At 42.3% G+C, this 19829-nt stretch overlaps 1 protein-coding gene across 1 annotated transcript in view; it reads left to right on the forward strand.

The window, feature by feature from the left end:
• LOC120063751 (cholecystokinin receptor-like) overlaps window positions 1-19533 on the forward strand; it is a 61074-nt gene extending 41541 nt beyond the window's left edge. Inside the window, exons 2-5 of the mRNA XM_039014044.1 lie at window positions 1393-1641; window positions 8809-9073; window positions 16261-16388; window positions 18977-19533. Of these exons, the coding sequence (XP_038869972.1) occupies window positions 1393-1641; window positions 8809-9073; window positions 16261-16388; window positions 18977-19533 (1199 nt within the window). The remainder of the gene's footprint in view (window positions 1-1392; window positions 1642-8808; window positions 9074-16260; window positions 16389-18976) is intronic.
• Window positions 19534-19829: the final 296 nt, after the last annotated feature.

The following is a 19829-nucleotide window of genomic DNA, read 5'->3' on the forward strand; positions in this document are numbered from 1 at the left end:
ATTTTGCAGGTGAAAGCAACATGATGGAACGGACTGGAGGTGTTTTATACAGACAGAGGAAGATGGGGCACTAACAGGATATGACCCACTGGGGATCCTAATCCTCAGAGCTCATGCTGGCTCTCCTATAACCTGACCACCCAAATACTAAGAGGAGAGAACATGGACTCTGCCAGAGTCAGTGGAGGGGAGGGAGATACTCACTGGGCACAGACGTCAATTCAACATCTATTCCACATTGGTTCAACTTAATTTCATTAAAATGATGTGGAAACAACGTTGATTCAACGCGTGTGTGCCCAGTGGGTAGGATGTCTGAGTGGAACAGAAAGGTAGAGAAAGCATTGGTACAGGGTAGGTAGGACATTGGTTTGAAAAAGGATTGCGTAAACTATACATAGATATGTAAGTATGTTATAGTCCCATTAATATTTGAGTTGTGCTGACCTAGATCTGATCTGGCCCACAGTGAGTTTGTGTCAGAGACATACATGTTAACATACTCTGTGACATTCAAATAGTGTTTTACTGTACACTATCAGCACTTCTCTCCAATTAACATTCCTTATCCCTTTTAATTAATCATTAAGGGAAACATTCTTCTCTTCACAATTACTTTCTCATCACTAACCGACCCAGTTGGAAATGTAATTGTGTAATTCATTGCGTGCATTAGGCTATGGTCTGTAAGTGAATGGTGTCTCATGGAGAAAAAGTATGAGTTGCTTTCCAGACCAGAAGAAGTACCTTTAAGGTAGTCAATAAGGACTGGAATTATCTCTCTTTTTCATTTACCTTCCATCCACACACACACACACACACACACACACACACACACACACACACACACACACACACACACACACACACACACACACACACACACACACACACACACACACACACACACACACACACACACACACACACACCACTATCACTATGGTATACCCAGAAGCCAGTTAGATGTAGAAATCAATAGAAACACAGTAAAACAGGGTGATTGTATTGAGCTGTATGTTCAACAGTGCTGATTAATCTGTTAAACTGGACGAGGGCTCCTGTCCTCACTCACTTTCTCGCTCGATGGGCTTCCATAAAGAATTTACCTGACCTCCTCCAGGCTTGGCAGGGGGAAGAGTAGTGTTTTGGTGACATGACATAATAACCATGTATCTAACCATCTGTAGCTGATGAACACAACACATGTTGGATTGTGACTGGTGGGATTTTATTGCTTCAATCAGGTTTTGAATCTAACATGTTATTTTATCTTCACCTCTGTTTGTCACCCCCCTCTCTCTCATGCTCCCCCCTCTTTATTTTATACCCCCGCCACTCTATCTCTCTCTTTCTTATCCTCCTCTCTCCTCCATCTCCTCCTCCCTCCAGAGGTGGACTCGCTGCGTATCCTCCTCTACTCGGTAATCTTCCTCCTCAGTGTGTTTGGCAACCTGCTAATCATTGTGGTCCTGACGGTCAACAAGCGCATGAGGACGGTCACCAACTCCTTCCTGCTGTCCCTGGCGGTCAGCGACCTGATGATGGCCATCTTCTGCATGCCCTTCACCCTCATCCCCAACCTCCTGGAGGACTTCATCTTCGGGCCCGCCATGTGCAAGATAGTGGTTTACCTCATGGGTAAGAATGGGGAACGGGAAATGTTGAGGGCGGGTGTGGGAGATATCGAGGCTGGAGAAAATATTGAGTTATTGAGAGAGAGAGAGGAGGTATGGGAAGAGAGAGTGATGGAGGTATGGAGAGAGAACAACAAGAGTGAAACAGACAGGATGGATATCTGTCTAACTTTCTGTCCCACTCATTCAGTGCCTTGCTCAAACTCTCTCTGTTATGCTCTAAGTATAAATCCAAAACCTAGGCTTACCCTCTTCATCAACCAGAGACTTCTCCAACCATATGACCATGAACTGTACCCCGGTTAGCATGAAAACGGAATGTGAAAGAAAGAAAGCAACGGTATGTCGTGGTAATTTCCTGTATCACTCAATAAAGAGAGAGAGAGAGAGCCAACCACACACAAGTCAGAGTTATATTATAAATTCCATCTTTAATAATATATAAGCTTCACCAAAGCCCTTTTTTGACTCTCAGATCAATTCAGTGTCTATAAATGAATTCTCTGAGAGTGCTTACAAAACAATTCTTAGTTTCATTTATAGCCAAGATACACCCCTCTCAACTTACAAAGAATCCTTTACCCGAAAGAGGAGTATCCCATAGCTAGACAGCATCAGCTATAAATCATCGTTCAGTGTGGTCTCCCAAAACAAGGTTTCAATCTCATTCTTGGTACTTCACTGTCTACCAACACATTACCTCATCCAATGGCATATACAGTGGGGAGAACAAGTATTTGATACACTGCCGATTTTGCAGGTTTTCCTACTTACAAAGCATGTAGAGGTCTGTAATTTTTATCATAGGTACACTTCAACTGTCACACCCTGGCCTTAGTTATCTTTGTTTTCATTATTATTTTAGTTAGGTCAGGGTGTGACATGGGGAAGTTTGTGTGTTTTTGTATTGTCTAGGGTGTTGTATGGTTTAGGGGGTTAAATAGAGTAGATGGGTTAGTGTTCAGTGTAGGTGTCTAGGAAAGTCTATGGTTGCCTGAATTGATTCTCAATCAGAGACAGCTGGTTATTGTTGTCTCTGATTGGGAGCCATATTTAAGGCAGCCATAGGCTTTAGCTGTTTGTGGGTAATTGTCTATGTCTAGTCTATGTTGCATGTTTGCACTTAGTCAGTTATAGCTTCACGTTCGTCATTTTGTTGTTTTGTTTTGTTTGTTCTTCTGCAAAATAAAGAGAAGATGTATTTTGCACACGCTGCGCCTTGGTCCACTCTTTCTAAAGAAGACGATCGTGACATCAACTGTGAGAGACGGAATCTAAAACAAAAATCCAGAAAATCATATTGTATGATTTTTAAGTAGTTAATTTGCATTTTATTGCATGACATAAGTATTTGATACATCAGAAAAGCAGAACTTAATATTTGGTACAGAAACCTTTGTTTGCAATTACAGAGAACATACGTTTCCTGTAGTTCTTGACCAGGTTTGCACACACTGCAGCAGGGATTTTGGCCCACTCCTCCATACAGACCTTCTCCAGATCCTTCAGGTTTTGGGGCTGTCGCTGGGCAATACGGACTTTCAGCTCCCTCCAAAGATTTTCTATTGGGTTCAGGTCTGGAGACTGGCTAGGCCATTCCAGGACCTTGAGATGCTTCTTATGGAGACACTCCTTAGTTGCCCTGGCTGTGTGTTTCGGGTCTTTGTCATGCTGGAAGACCCAGCCACGACCCATCTTCAATACTCTTACTGAGGGAAGGAGGTTGTTGGCCAAGATCTCGCGATACATGGCCCCATCCATCCTCCCCTCAAAATTACAGACCTCTACATGCTTTGTAAGTAGGAAAACCTGCAAAATCGGCAGTGTATCAAATACTTGTTCTCGCCACTGTATCAATTGTCAATCCTAGATACTCCCAAACCTGGACAACCTCACTGAAGACAGTGAGCCTCTTAGGTCATATACCAGATCAAGATAAGGGCAACCTCAGAGGGGACATACAATGGTTCCAAACACTGCCTTACTCCTTCCCCCCATGAGAAAAGTAGGGAGTGACTGGCGTACAGACATTGTATGAGATAACTAACTGGTTCCCCATTAATAATGCCATCCCTTCACATGGTTTAGGAATAGTTACAGACACATTCCCATAAGAAATATAATGTTCCATTCTGTCCTCCTCCCCTTCTGATATTCTACATAGCACCACATGGTTTAACAGATACATTGACATATGAAGACAAGCCTGACCTCTCCCCTCTCTGGGCCCCAAGTGACTAAGCCCTAGCTCAGAAGGGAAAATGCAACTGCCCACAGTATCTCGCAAGCATATGATAAAAATAACATCTTATCTATCTATGTTACCTAGCTAAATCTGATTCTGCCACGACAGGTACTGTAGTTGTAATATAGCCAATTGAAATTTTGCACTAGTGAGTTTGAGCATCTCATTTAGGATGCCATCAGGTATGCATGTTTTTTTTAAATTTGAGAGCCTGAAGTTTCTTATAGAGCTCCTGGTCAGTAATTGGGGAGTCCAATGAATTTTGATTGTCCTTTATAGCTTTTTCTAATCCATTCAACTTCTCATGAATTTGGCGTTGTTCTGCGTTTGTGTCAATTTGAACGGTGTTGTAGAGTGTTTTAAAATGGGTTGTCCATATGTCACGATTTTGAATCGCTAATTCCTCTTGTTTAGATTTTTTATTTTTTTTCCAATTTGCCAGAAGTTGTTTGTGTTTATGGACTCCTCAATTAGTGTCAGCTGCTTGCTGTTGTACTGTGCTTTTTTTGTTCTGAGTGTACGTTTATAGAGTTTTAAAGTCTCACAGTAATGAATGCGTAATTCACCATTATTTGGGTCTCTGTGCTTTTGGTTGGATAGTGTTCTAATTTTTTTCCTTATAATTTTACAATCTGCCTCAAACCAGTTGTCATCTGTGATCTTTTTTGTTTAGTTTTTTATCAATTTCAATTGTGCTTCTTTTGCCTTTTGCCTGAATATATAGTTGATGTTTTGTATTGCTAGATTGATACCTTCTTTACTGTGAGTGAATATGGTTTCCAGAAAGTTATCTAAGAGTGTTTGGATATTTTGGTTACTGGTTGCTTTCTGGTATTCTTCTGTGCTGTTTTGGGCCCATCTGTATGAATTTCTGATGTTGTACAGCTTACTGGGCTGTGAATGTCTGGTTGTTTCCAGGTCTGTTCTTTTGAGGAACAACGTAATTTGGCTGTGATCAGACAGAGGTGTTAGTGGCTTGACAGTGAATGAGCTGAGAGAGAAGGGGTCAATGTCTGTGATCATATAGTCTACTGTACTGTGGCCAAGAGGTGAGCAGTAGGTGAATCTCCCCAAAGAGTCCCCCCGTAACCTACCAATGACAAAGTACAGACCCAGGCTTCTACAGAGCTGCAACAGATCCCTTCCGTTTTTGTTGACGGTGCTGTCACTGTTGTTTCTATGGGGGAGATTAAGACAGTTAGAAACAGTATGGCCTGTAATAAAGCTGTCCCCTCGTGTGCTCGTTAGATCAGGTAGTGTTCCTGTGCGCGCATTTGTGTCCCCACAGATGAGCACATTTCCCTGGGCCTGGAAATGGCACGTCTCTTCCTCAAGGGTGGGGAAGATCTCCTCTGAGTAATATGGGGATTCTGAGGGGGGGATATATATTGCGCAAAGGAACACATCTTTTTCTGTTAGTACAAGTTCTTTTTTCAGTTTTAACCAAATGTGATATTTACCAATTTTGAGGGGATCAATTAGATTTTGTAGTTCGGATTTGTACCAAATGATCAATCCTCCAGAGTCTCTGCCTCTATTGACAGAGCTGTGTTTCTGTGATGGCACAATTACCTCTCTGTAGCCTGTGGGACAGTGAGTGACAATGTCAGCCTTACACCATGTCTCCTGCAGAATGATGACGTCAACATCTTTAAGATTTTTGTTGAACTCCAGTAAACTCTTCAGTCCAAAGGTTGATGAGTTTAGGCCCTGAATGTTCCACATGCTAACTGATAGCGATTTCATGTTCCAAAAGAAAGAATAGCAGTCAGAAATACAGTAACTACTAACTAATACGTTGTTAAGCGTGAGATAAACCGGATAGCAGCTAACATTCTTTCTGTTGTATATATAAATATTCTTATTCAAGTCTAATTTTAGTCAATTCTAGTACAATAGGTGTGTGTGTGTGTGTGTGTGTGTGTGTGTGTGTGTGTGTGTGTGTGTGTGTGTGTGTGTGTGTGTGTGTGTGTGTGTGTGTGCGTGCTAGCATGCGGCCGTGTGTGTTTAGTGCAGTTTAGTGCAGATGTATTGGAGGAGATGTTTAATCTCACTTAATCCTACAGTTCTCCTGTCCTCTGACGACCTCTGCGTAGCTGCGCTGGTCCTGCTGTTGGGCCCTGTGGAGTGGGGGAGGGCCAGTTCTGGGCCGTGGGGCTTCCTCTCTGGTCTGGTAGGGGTGGTGGTCTGGTGCGGGGTAGTAGGCTGGGCCCGGTCCGGTCTGGCTAAGCCGATGGAAGTGGTGATGCTCTGGTGGTGGGTGGGGCCTGTGGAGTGCGCTGGGTCTGGTGGGGCTGGGGCTCCTTGTTGGTGCAGTGGTCTGGTAGGGGTCTCTGGGTGGTGCTCTGTGCAGTGCGGCATGGGGTGTTTGTCTACCAAGTGCCACGTCCTTTAGAGACTTGGCAAACATCCCTACTGTCTGCTTCCTCAGGTGGGAGTGGTCGTGCAGACGCTCTGGGGTGATTGTTGGGTGGTGAGCAACGTGCACGTTCGGGAGTAGGCCACACCCTCTGGTGATGTCAGCGTTGACTTTCTGAATGGTACGGGGATGAAAGTCTTTGCGGGGCAGCAGAGTGGAGATGGTGATGTGGGAGTTGGGGAACCGCTCAGAGGCCCTCTCTGCTACTCTGTTGACCAGGCTGCCTACTCTCTCCTGCTCCTCTCGCAGGTTGTTGGTGCCGGTGTGAATAATAATGTGGCCTGGTGTGCCAAAGTCAGGCTGGGACAGGATGTGGAGTGCATCCTGTGTTTTTGGGCACCATATTTTGCACACCTTGTGTTGGGGGAAGAGTTTATCTTCTTGGATGAATTTCCCATTTGAGTCAATGAGGATGGCCACCTCAGTGGCTTTTACCAGATTAGTGCGTTTACGGTCTGGGGCTGGAGTACACAGGGCCTGTGTACATGGAGGGGTGTGTGGGGGTGTGTCGGGGGGGCCAGAGAGCTTTTCTCTGTAGTAGGTGTCCCCATGTGAGTCTCCTTGTTGACTGGGGGTGTGGGTAAAGTGTTGTCGGTATGGGGGGGTAGTGGGTAAAGGAGGGTCAGTGGGGGTGTTAGGGGTGGTGAGGGGCTGCAGCTTCTCTCTGGGAGTGTCTACAGTCTGTTCTCTGTGCTGTAGCACTCCCTTGATGACAGACAACTCCTTTTCCATCTCCTCCTTTACCTGCACCAGCTCTCTCCTCATGGTGGCCTTTACCTCCTCAAGCGCTGTGGTAAGGCTCTCTCTCAGCTCCTGGACAGAGTTCTTCAGCTGTGTCCTGCACTGGTTGATCTGGTCCTGTAGAAGCTCTGTGTCTGGGCTGATGGTGGTGTAGCTGGGAGGCTGCTCCTTCAGCTCAGTAACCCATGCATGGGACAAAGTAATTTTTCCAACAATTGTTTACAGACAGATTATTTCACTTATAATTCACTGTATCACAATTCCAGTGGGTCAGAAGTTTACATACACTAAGTTGACTGTGCCTTTAAACAGCTTGGAAAATTCCAGAAAATGATGACATGGCTTTATAAGTTTCTGAAAGGCTAATTGACATAATTTGAGTCAATTGGAGGTGTACCTGTGGATGTATTTCAAGGCCTACCTTCAAACTCAGTGCTTCTTTGCTTGACATCATGGGAAAGTCAAAAGAAATCAGGCAAGATCTCAGAAAAATACTTGTAGACCTCCACAAGTCTGGTTCATCCTTGGGAGCAATTTACTAACGCCTGAAACTACCACATTCATCTGTACAAACAATAGTGCGCAAGTATAAACACCATGAGACCATGCAGCCGTCATAACGCTCAGGAAGGAGACGCATTCTTTCTCCGATAAATGAACGTACTTTGGTGCAAAAAGTGCAAATCAATCCCAGAACAACAGCAAAGGACCTTGTGAAGATGCTGGAGGAAACAAGTACAAAGTATCTATATCCACAGTAAAACAAGTCCTATATCGACAGAACCTGAAAGGCCGTTCAGCAAGGAAGAAGCCACTGCTCCAAAACCGCCATAGAAAAGCCAGACCACGGTTTGCAACTGCACATGGGGACAAAGATCAAACTTTTGGAGAAATGTCCTCTGGTCTGATGAAACAAAAATAGAACTGTTTGGCCATAATGACCATCGCTATGTTTTGAGGAAAAAGGGGGAGGCTTGCAAGCCGAAGAACACCATCCCAACCGTGAAGCACGGGGGTGGCAGCATCATGTTGTGGGGTTACTTTGCTGCAGGAGGGACTGGTGCACTTCACAAAATAGATGGCATCATGAGGGAAGGAAAATTATCTGGATATTTTTAAGCAACATCTCAAGACATCAGTCAGGAAGTTAAAGCTTGGTCACAAATGGATCTTCCAAATGGACAATGACCCCAAGCATACTGCCAAAGTCGTGGTAAAATGGCTTAAGGACAACAAAGTCAAGGTATTGGAGCGGCCATCACAAAGCCCTGACCTCAATCCTATAGAAAATTTGTGGGCAGAACTGAAAAAAACATGTGCGAGCAAGGAGGCCTACAAACCTGACTCATTTTCACCATCTCTGTCAGGAGGAATGGGCCGAAATTCACCAAATTTCTTGTGGGAATCTTGTGGAAGGCTTCCTGACACGTTTGACCCAAGTTAATCAATTTAAAGGCAATTCTACCAAATACTAATTGAGTGTATGTGAACTTCTGACCCACTGGGAATGTGATGAAATAAATAAAAGCTGAAACAAATCATTCTGTCTACTATTATTCTGACATTTCACATTCTTAAAATAAAGTGGTGATCCTAACTGACCTAAGACAGGGAATTTTTACTAGGATTAAATGTCAGCAAATGTGAAAAACTGAGTTTAAAAGTATTTGGCTAAGGTGTATGTAAACTTCAGACTTCAACTGTGTATAATCTAAACTCTTAAGTTTTGTTTGTTATCTAGTTACTTTTTCTTTATTTTCCAACAGGTGTTTCCGTGAGTATCTCCACCTTCAGCCTGGTTGCCATAGCAATTGAGCGCTACAGCGCCATCTGCAACCCGCTAAAGTCACGGGCGTGGCAGACCCGTTCCCATGCCTACCGGGTGATTACTGCCACCTGGCTGCTGTCCTTCATGATCATGAGCCCCTACCCGGTGTTCAGCCACCTGGTCCATGTCCCCCTGAAGGACAACATCACCATCGCACGCATGTGTCGCCATATCTGGCCCCACAGGGAGGTGGAGCAGACCTGGTGAGTGTGTGTGTCTGTGTATGCGTGTGTGTGTGTGTGTGTGTGTGTGGGTGTGTGTGGGTGGGTGTGTTTGGGTGGGTGGGGAGTGTGGGTGTGTGTGGATGGGTACATACTCATACTCATCTTACTTTTTGCTTACTACTGTTTTCGTAATACTTAATTTTATGGGGTTTGGATGGAACTGTATTTACAAAGAAAGGAAAATCTGCCTACACTTATGAATTGATGATACAGAAATATTGTGTTTGTATACACAGTAGAATATAAACCGATCACTAGAATGCTCTCAACAGCAAAATAATTTAAACTTGTTCTCCAGCTGACCATTTCCCACCAGAGAAGCCATTAATCTGTCATTGTAGTAGAAGTGCATCCCAGGTCACCAGGTGCATTGTGGATGACTGTAGGGCTCCTCTGGGGAAGAAATTAGACACAGCCTGTGTACAGTACAAGACGTACTGCTGTTCTCTCATTATTATTTTATATTGGTAGCCTACTGCCATAACCACTTATTGGTGGAGTGACGTCCTGTGAGAAAAAGACACTTGAGGCTTTCCAGTCTACAGAAAAGAACAGCTATAGTCCAGTGGAGGCTCTTCAGTGGAGGAAGGCGAGGACATGCTCCTCAGTGAATTTCATAGAAATAAAAATAGTGAAACATTTAAAAAGTTATCCTTTTTACATAAAACTATACATAAAAATATTCACGTCACCAAATAATTGTTTAAAACACACTGTTTTGCATTGAAGGTCTATGGTAGCCTCAGCAGCACTTTGTAGGGTAGCACTATGGTGTAGCCAGAGGACAGCTAGCTTCCAACCTCCTCTGGGTACATTGACTTCAATACAAAATCTAGGAGGCTCATGGTTCGCACCCCCTTCCATAGACTTACACAGTAATTCTGCCAACTTCTGGAGGACATCCTCCAACCTATCAGAGCTCTTGCAGCATGGACTGACATGTTGTCCACCCAATCAAAGGATCATAGAATAAATCTAGTAATGAACGCATACGCTACAGCTAGCTACCACTGCAGTGCATAAACTGTGGTGAGTAGTAGATTCAAAGGGAGAGAAAGACAATAGTTGAACAGTTTTGAACAAATTAATTTATTAAAAAATGAATGAGGAGCGAGAGAGAGAGAACTAACGTTAACTAACTCACTTTTGTACATCGCACTGGTTTGTATAATTGACCTTATTTTAAAGCCCAAAAAACATAATACCTTCCAGATCAACTGTAATATCAATACCATTGTAAAGCACAATTTCTCCCCTTTCCAACAAAATCAATGACGAGACCTTCATGATGCCCATCTCTGCATGATTCAAGAAGGCAATGAGCTCCGTCGGGTCTTTTTAAAAATGGTGGGTGGGGAAGCGAACTCTATTGCGTGATAGTGAAATGGAGAGATATTTTGTGTGGGGAAACAGCTTTTTTCACCCGATCTGTCCAACTTATCACCTTATCACCTCTAAAATGTAAATAAAATACTATAAAGAGTTGATATAATGTGTCATTACATACCTATTTGAAGGTTTGTGTCGAATATGAATCAGTTTTTTAGGGCGGTGGTAAAGTTATCTTCAGAAGTAAATAGCGGCTGTCGCAGCTTTTGAGAGTCATGATGGCTTGCAGTGATGACGCAAAAAATTACTAGGTATACCCCTTACCCTGTCCCTTTCTTATTTTTAAACAGTGAGAGAAGCACTGCACCTTGTGGAGAGAGGCTGTAAGACACAGAATTAGTTGCTTTATGCGTGCTGTACATTGCGTCATGACACGTCACAATCTAAAGTACATCCTTGGAGGGGTCCGTTTTTTCAACTTTTCTCCAATACTATTGAGTCAATCAACGCTTAAATAGAAACGTAGTTCACACCCCAGATTTTGATGTAAACACAGTTGCTACAGTCCCATTAGTTTTCATTGCAGCCTTGTGCGGAATAGGATTAGTCACCGTTAGCTATATTTTGTCCTTTTTTTCTCTTTCACTTTCACTTACTTAGCTAGCAAATGCAGCTAGCCAGTTTTGCAAACTCAAACACCCAGCTCAACCAGATGGATGCTATGTTAGCTAGCTGGCTATGACTATCCAACACTGGAACTCTTCCAGGTAAGCTTTATGTTTGACTAAATTATTGCCTGCCGGTGTAACTGCTAAACTGCTTACTGTCTGTACACTGTACTGCATGATTGTAGCAGGTTTACTAATGCAGTTGTTCTATTAGCTATGTTGACTATGACGTTACTTTAGCCAATGTGGTGACAACAATGTAGGCTGTCTGTAGCGGTTATGATATGAAGGTTTGATTTTGTAAAGTATTTTTTTGCCTGGTCACAGACAGCTGATGTGTTGTGCATTGAAGTCCACAGGCGAAGGGAAAGGTGAGAGGAGGAGAGCACGTAGATGCGAGAAGGAATACAACAGGCTGTTTCTGTGGCTATGAAAGTGAACTATTTGCGTGTGATCAGGGGTGTATTCATTCCTTAGATTCTGTTGAAAAACTTTTCTTAAATGGAAGCAAACGTAACGAAACGGGGAAAAACATACCTGAGTTCTTTCAATAGAAATTCTCATTTGCAACTGTTGGACTAATGATTACAGCCTAGATCAGCTAGATGCAGGCAAGAGTGTGCAAGGCAGTATAGAATGTGTCACTGTCTGTCCATCTGTCAATGTCTGTCACCTCAAATCTTTCTCTCGACCTGAGTGCACCTATGCTGTAAACTTTCATTCCTAGGCTAGGTTCTAGTAACCTCATGATGGGTATAGGGAAAAGTTGAGTATCAATGATGTTACATTGAACTAGGTGAATAGAATATGAATAACAGTCATCCAATATGCTGTAATAGAAATAAGGCCATGCTCATAAAAAAAATGAACATCCTCCCTCATCTTAAACGGCACCGACTTCCATTGTTATAGTCAGTAAGAGAGCCTTGAGAGAGAAGCACACCTCAACAGTTTTGTTTTGTTTGGGTCTTTCCCTCCAAAGCAGGCTCAGGGGTAGCCTAGTCTCACGGTTTATGCATCGCCCTCCAGTATCTCCACCAGTACTACCTCCGGTCTCGGCCTCGCTAACCTCATAACCTCTCAACCCCTTACTCTCTTTCACATCTTACGATCTCTCTAACCCTCTAATTCTTCTTCTCCATCTTCTTCATTGCTCTCTTTCTATTGCCTCCTCATCCCTTCTCCATCTGTTTGTCTGTCCGTCTCTCTTTACCTCTCTCTCTCCCCTCATCCCCGCTCTGAGGAATTCGTACATGTAAATGTTAACTTGTTAACTTCTTCTGGCTGCAAGCCCGAGGCCGGCCACAATGTGACAACAGCCACTTCAAGTGCAGGGCGCGAAATTCAAAATATATTTTTTTTAAATATTTAACTTTCACACATTAACAAGTCCAATACAGCATTTGAAAGATAAACATCTTGTGAATCCAGCCAACATGTCCGATTTTTAAAATGTTTTACAGCGAAAACAGCACGTATATTTATGTTAGCTCACCACCAAATACAAAAAAGGACAGACATTTTTCACAGCACAGGTAGCATGCACAAAGCCAACCTAACTAACCAAGAACCAACCAAACTAACCAAGAAACAACTTCATCAGATGACAGTCTTATAACATGTTATACAATAAATCTATGTTTTGTTCGAAAATGTGCATATTTAGAGCTGAAATCAGTGGTTACACATTGTGCTAAGGTAGCATCTTTTTCCCAGAACGTCCGGATATTTTTCTGACTCTCACATATTCTGACCAAATAACTATTCATAAACATTACTAAAAAATACATGTTGTATAGGAAATGATAGATACACTAGTTCTTAATGCAATTGCCGTGTTAGAATTCTAAAAATAACTTCATTACGACATAAGGCTTACGTTATGGCGAGCGAGTGCCCAAAACCTGGGCGCAAAACTAATAGTACACAGTTCGACAGATATATGAAATAGCATCATAAAATGGGTCCTACTTTTGATGAGCTTCCATCAGAATGTTGTACAAGAGGTCCTTTGTCAAGAACAATCGTTGTTTGGATTTAGAACGTCCTTTTTCCCTCTTGAATTAGCAAGCGCACTAGCCAAGTGGCGCAAAGCTCTCCTTCCTGAACAAAGGCACACAACGCAACACGCCTAACGTCCCGAATAAATTTCAATAATCTAATAACACTATATTGAAAAAACATACTTTACGATGATATTGTCACATGTATCAAATAAAATCAAAGCCGGAGATAGTAGTCGCCTATAACGACAGCTTTTCAGAAGGCAATTCCAAGTCCATCCTCGCGCTTTCCAGAAAACAGGAAATGGGTGACACGTCATTCCAAGAGGATTTATTCCACCTCAGACCAAGATAAACACTCCATTTCTTCTCTCACTGCCTCTTGACATCTAGGGGAAGGTGTATGACGTGCATGTATACTAATACGTATCATGCCCATTTATAGGCAGGACCTAGAACAGAGCATAGTTTTCAGACTTTCCACTTCCTGGTCAGGAAGTTTGTGCCAAATGAGTTCTGTTTTACTCACAGATATAACTCAAACGGTTTTAGAAACTAGAGAGTGTTTTCTATCCAATAGTAATAATAATATGCATATTGTACGAGCAAGAATTGAGTACGAGGCCGTTTGAAATGGGCACCTTTTATCAGAGCTACTCAATACTGCCCCTGCAGCCAGAAGAAGTTAAGTGTGTTCTGTCTTCCACTGTGTGTTAACATCCAGTGCTGTCATTCACGGGGCTCTCTGGGGTTCCTCTCCAACCTCTCGGTTGTCAGACATCCATTTGAAATCGCTATTGAGATGAATCAAATGCAGAAAACATTCTCTTGACCTTTTCTTCCACTCAGGGTTTAATTGTGAGTTACAAAGGCTAGAACACTACGAACCAAAAATAAGAAAAAATATTTCAATGGAAAATGCATGCAAATCAAATTATTCTAAACTGCTACCGGCTCTCTTATGATTGAGGAATATAATTATAATGGCCGTGGTAACTCTTCAAAGGAAAACCCAAATTTTTTTCAATGAGCTATTAAGGCTATCATTCATGGGACTTTCCCAAGAGCGGTAGTTTAATTCTAACAATTCCCATTCTCAATTCACCAGATCAATGTTTCTAGGAAGATGTAGCCTTGGTTTTGGCACTATTACTTGTATTCTGAAATTGTATTTAGTCACTAGAATTGATTGTACCCGTTTAAGGCTTTTATTGTGAAGCACTTCATTATTCCCAGAAGCCACCTGCTTGTGTCTGAGTCAAGGAGAAGGAGCTATTATGTCGATGTGATTATTGGCTGTTCTAAGTCCCACGTGTCCTCTGGAGAAGAGAGTATAATATATAGAATATTCACAATCAAGACATTACGCTTACAAATGTATTTAGAGTTCCTCTTTCCACATATTTTGTCCTTCATGATGACAACTGGTTGGAATGGATAGTATAAGAAACAACATCGTGGTGTCTTCTATAGTGTTAGGGTAGTAACCAATATTCCCTGTAATTTTTTTCAGCACTGAGCAAATTTCAGATCTACTGAGCACAAACTCGAACATTGTCAAAATTCTGTACAACTTCTGGCATAAGTTTATTGTGAACACTGAGGCTGTACCTGCTTTAAGTTACAGTTATAACAGTGGCGAAGTAGGCTACTGTGGCTATTTTATCACTATGTAGGCCTATCAGAGTGGCCTACCATCAAAAACAATGGTGAAAATGCATCCCACAACATTTATGGAAATAGCTGTTCTATAATTCAGCCTACAGCAGCAGCCAATGTGTGGTTGGCCTACATTCTGTGAAACTTTAGGAAAATATATGCAGGGCTTGACAATAACCTGTTTAGTCACTTGTCCTTCAGGCAAGGAGGTGAATGAAAATGTGTTGTTTGATACAAGAAACCCCTTTACAAAATAAAGCTCATTATTATTCCCATACAATTATTACAGAGAATCAGACACATTATGCTACCCTCTGTCTATTGGCTACTTAGCTTATTCAAGCCTGTCTCAAAATATAACCCTGCCCCTTTGAGACAGAAAAAATGCTCTTTACCTGACTTTTCAAAGATGGCTAGAAATGCACACGTTTTGTGCTCTTGTAGGAAGCAACTACTCCCCATTGCTGACTAGAAATGAGCTATAACTCGGCTAATAACTCCCTTACTAGCAAAGAATATGAACAAATGTGCACACATGGCTACATGCAGCTCTCGCTTTGATCTCACAACAAGCACATCTACTCAGGACCACTCATGCTGTAAACACAGTCCAGTTCAAAGTGAATGGCACAGACCATATATAGCAATGGTCTATTTGCATATAGGGGTACTGCAGCTCTGATTGGTTATACCGCACCGGTCTGTAGAGTATGGGCTGAGTCGTGCCTGTCAATGCAATAGAATACTACTCTGGTGCATTCTCCCTACAATAAAACCTCTTTGCATACTAAGTCTTGCATAGTTCGTTTTGTTTTGTTATGTTGCATTGAAAGTGGCTAATATTGGCAATTCCCACAGTAGAGGGAAACGTTGATAGTCTTAACTAAAGGGGTCAATTAGAAAGTTGAGTGGAGTTCAATCTCGTGCTTCTCAGCACGGGCTGATATTTCTTCTGCATGGCAGTCCAAGGGGTGCTGCAAGCCAGCACACTCGCACAGCTTAGAGGAAACATTGGTAGTAACCATTATGTCATGTCTCCACCGGTTGAATCCCAGCAAAGATATTCAAGAACTGCCTAACCTCTTTCTGGAAGTCTCCCGTAAGCGAGCCCTCTTCTTTTATGCATCTATCATAGGCTCCCGAGTGGCACAGTGGTCTAAGGCATTGCATCTTACTGCTAGAGGCATCCCTACAGACCCTGGTTCGATTCCAAGCGGTATCACAACTGGCTGTGATTGGGAGTCCCATAGGGCAGTGCACAATTGGCCCAGCGTCGTCCAGGTTAGGGTTTGGCCGGGTAGGCCGTCATTGTAAATAATAATTTGTTCTTTACTGACTTGCCTAGTTAAATAAAGGTTAAATAAAAAATAAAATATCAGTACTCCTTGTGGAAGCTGTCCTCAGGCACAGATCTAGGATCAGCTTATCCTCCACAAGTCCTAACCTTAATCATTAGAGGGGTAAGGTACAACTGACTTGTTAATCCCAGTTCCTGTGTGTGTCCCAGGAACATGATGTTGCTGCTTACGCTCTTTATTGTTCCGGGTGTTGTGATGATCGTAGCCTATGGACTTATCTCCAGAGAGCTGTACCGGGGAATCCAGTTTGAGCTGGGTCAGAAGACATCATCCCCCGGTGAGTCCTTCATTACTGTTATTTAATTATTCACACATGTATTCACTTCTTTCAGCAGCTGGGTTAGTGAGAAGACATTAGAATGCGGAATTGGCATGAACAACAAATGTTAGAATTTTAGTACTGAACATATTGTGTATCTTCTAGTTTCTGCCCATTAGTGTTTCCCAGATGTTTTAATTATGATCCAGATTATCTTGGATTTGAGTGCACACTCTCTCTCTCTTTCTCTCTCTCTCTCTCTCTCTCTCTCTCTCTCTCTCTCTGTCTCTGGTTTATCAGCATGATAATCCTAATTATGTTCACACAGAATAAACATTTTATTAGCAGTACAATCATGGTAATGTGTTGCAGGTTTGAGCAAAATACTCTTTAGTCATTATGAAAGGGCTCAATTCAGATTTACAAAATCAAATCCTTTTTTACACGTTTTGATTTCAGCACATCTTAGAAGTTGATATTCAGACTTACTATATGCAGGTGCGTAACAGGCTTTGCAGATGGGGCTCCATGACACGCACTGAATTAATTGAATTCAACTGCAGAAAACTCTCCCACTTTCTGGCCAACTGGCCAATGATTTTCTCATTTCATTCAATAGGGTTTTCAGTACATTTACTGTATCTAAAGCCATTCCTTTAAATATGGTGTTCCATTAACTTGAATTCTCACGTTAGAATTGTCTAGAAAGACAAACTAGAATATGTATTGAGAAAACAGGTTCAGAATAGGGATCAATGAAAGAAAACCATCTAAATACATGCAAATTTGTCTCCTTTTCAGTACCAATTGGTAGATACTCTGATCTTGTATATTATTTAGGGTTAGGAAAGTATTTATGAATAATAATAAAAAATGGTTTAGAGAGCCTTTACACACAAAATATATTGATGAACATAATATATATCCTGAAAGTAGCCATATTTGTTTCTTTCCACGAAATATTGGAAAGTGATTAAAGTGTACAATAGGGGTTGACCAGTATTCCTATATATCTACCTTAATAATCCTCACTAACCATAGAACTGTGATGACAACTGTTCAGTCGTAGTGAACCATATACCAGGCTCCAGGTTTAAACTGCTACGTGTGGTCTACATTCCAAAATGATTCAAAAAGGTTACATGTTCCAAATGATTGCACAACTTGTAATCCGTTAGCCTAATATCATGCACTATTGTTAGCAATCCTCAGGAACAACCACACAAATGTGAGGAAAGAAAGGTAAACTAACGATATAATGGAATGATGCAAAATGTAAGGAAACTAACACAAAAGTGACAGTTATTAATGTATGTTGGTATAACTGATGGTGGCTACCGATAGTGGCTAATATTTAACATAATACAACATTTAAAAAATACAGTGAAAAGTCTGGGATTATAATTATATAATATAATAAAAATATTCTAGAAATCATAAATCCTACTCGGTAGGTTGGCATTATACTGTCATTTGGACATGGCTACAGAAGCCTATAGCTTGGGTTTCCACATTTCATATCTGCAAGTTATAAGGCCAGCGTTTCATAAACTTCACTGTGGAAAAGGAGATATGTTGATATGCTTCAGTTTGCTGCCATATAACTGGTTTCACATTTGTCTCCAGCGATCATAAGATAAAATAGATTAAAACAATTATCATTTATATTTACAATCCCCTTATCCAAATGACTTACTCATTTACCTAGCTCTTATCAATAGCTACTATCAATTTGTAAATTACAGTGCATGGAGAATGGTGTTTTTTTATCGTAAAAAAAAAGTAGATGTTGTTCCACTTGGAACCAACAGGTTGCTTGACCTTATTCATCTTTTCACCGTGGGAAAAGGTGGTGGAATTATTAGGGAATTAAGTCAAGGTCAAAATATGGCGTATCTATAGACGCACCTCTGCCACACCTTAACTTCTTTGATCTAGTGGGTGAATAGCATGCTATTCTCGTACCTGTTCAAGGTGAGAATACGCATAGAGGGAAAGGTGCATAAAAAGGAACTGATGTTCCATTTAAGCATGTTTAACTCGGGTCGTAATCGGCTCCTAAGTCAAATAGCTAGGATGATCAAATATGTAGAGTGTATTTGCTGCTGTTGCTTCATTAGAGGATGAAACTGGCTGATGGCAGTATGCATCGCCTTCACCATCTGTCTGTCCAATATGAGAGAGTGAGGGACAAGGGGGGTTGTGATATAGAGAAAGAGAGAATGCGAAGGCACATTAGCCCTCAGATGTAAGATGACGCAGGTTTTTTGGTGATTCATCGCCGTGTCAATTAAGGTGAGCGACTGTTTTTAAGAAGCATGATTCACAGAAATAATTTCCACTGGGATCTTTAAATTGTGCCAATTATCAGACACGGAAGAGAAGAAACCTGGTACAGGTGGAAAGTACAGATAAGCAGGGGATGTGTGTGTGTTTGTGTGTGTGTGTGTGGCTCGTTTTGCCTCAATTCAGATGTATGGGGTGTTAAATGCATCATAGACTTTTCTGAACTTCTGAAATGATTAGTTACGGAGCGTAATTGATCTGACCCCTCACCACAGTTTTGGACCTCTACTTGACCTCTTCTTTGCTCGCCCCATACACAGGTCTAAAGAATGGCCTGACCGGCACCGTGTCTTGCGGCAGCGACGACGGCGATGGTTGCTACGTCCAGGTCTCCAAGCGTCCACACTCCATGAAGATGTCCACTCTGACATCATCTACGGCGAGCACATCCAAAGTGGAGCATGCCCGCAGCAACACCTCAGAGGCCAAGCTCCTAGCCAAGAAGCGTGTGATCCGGATGCTGGTGGTGATCGTGGCTCTGTTCTTCCTGTGCTGGATGCCACTCTACTGCGCCAACACCTGGAAGGCTTTCCACTCAGCCTCTGCCCGCCGTGCCCTCTCTGGTGCACCCATCTCCTTCATCCACCTACTGTCCTACACCTCGGCCTGCGTTAACCCCATCATCTACTGCTTCATGAACACTCGTTTCCGCAAGTCGCTGCTTGCCACCTTCGCCTGCTGCTGTCGTCCGCCCTGCCGACGCCAAGGGCTGCGGGATGGAGAGGAGGACGCAATGGCTTTGGGGGTGTCCATGTCCAAGTTTAGTTACACCACAGTCAGCACTATGGGGCGTGCTGAGGGAGGGACCACTGACTGACTGGGGGACAGGGGAGACCAGAGAGATATGTGATATGAGATTATGTTTGGGCGGTATCCAGATTTTCAAACCTTTCTACCATTCCTGTACCATACCGGGATTGCACACCGGCATTGCACACCGGCATATTACCGGCATTGCACACAAGGGGCGCTATTTATTTTCAAAAGCAAAAAAACAACACCAACAAAACATTTAAACAATTCTTATTTCTTTACTCACGAAACAAATTTGGGCAGCAGGGATCTTGATCCAGGAGGTGATTGACTTATTTAACATATAGTTATAAGCAGTGG

This window comes from Salvelinus namaycush, chromosome 19 (genome assembly GCF_016432855.1).
Source record: "Salvelinus namaycush isolate Seneca chromosome 19, SaNama_1.0, whole genome shotgun sequence".
Taxonomy (NCBI): Eukaryota; Metazoa; Chordata; class Actinopteri; order Salmoniformes; family Salmonidae; genus Salvelinus; species Salvelinus namaycush.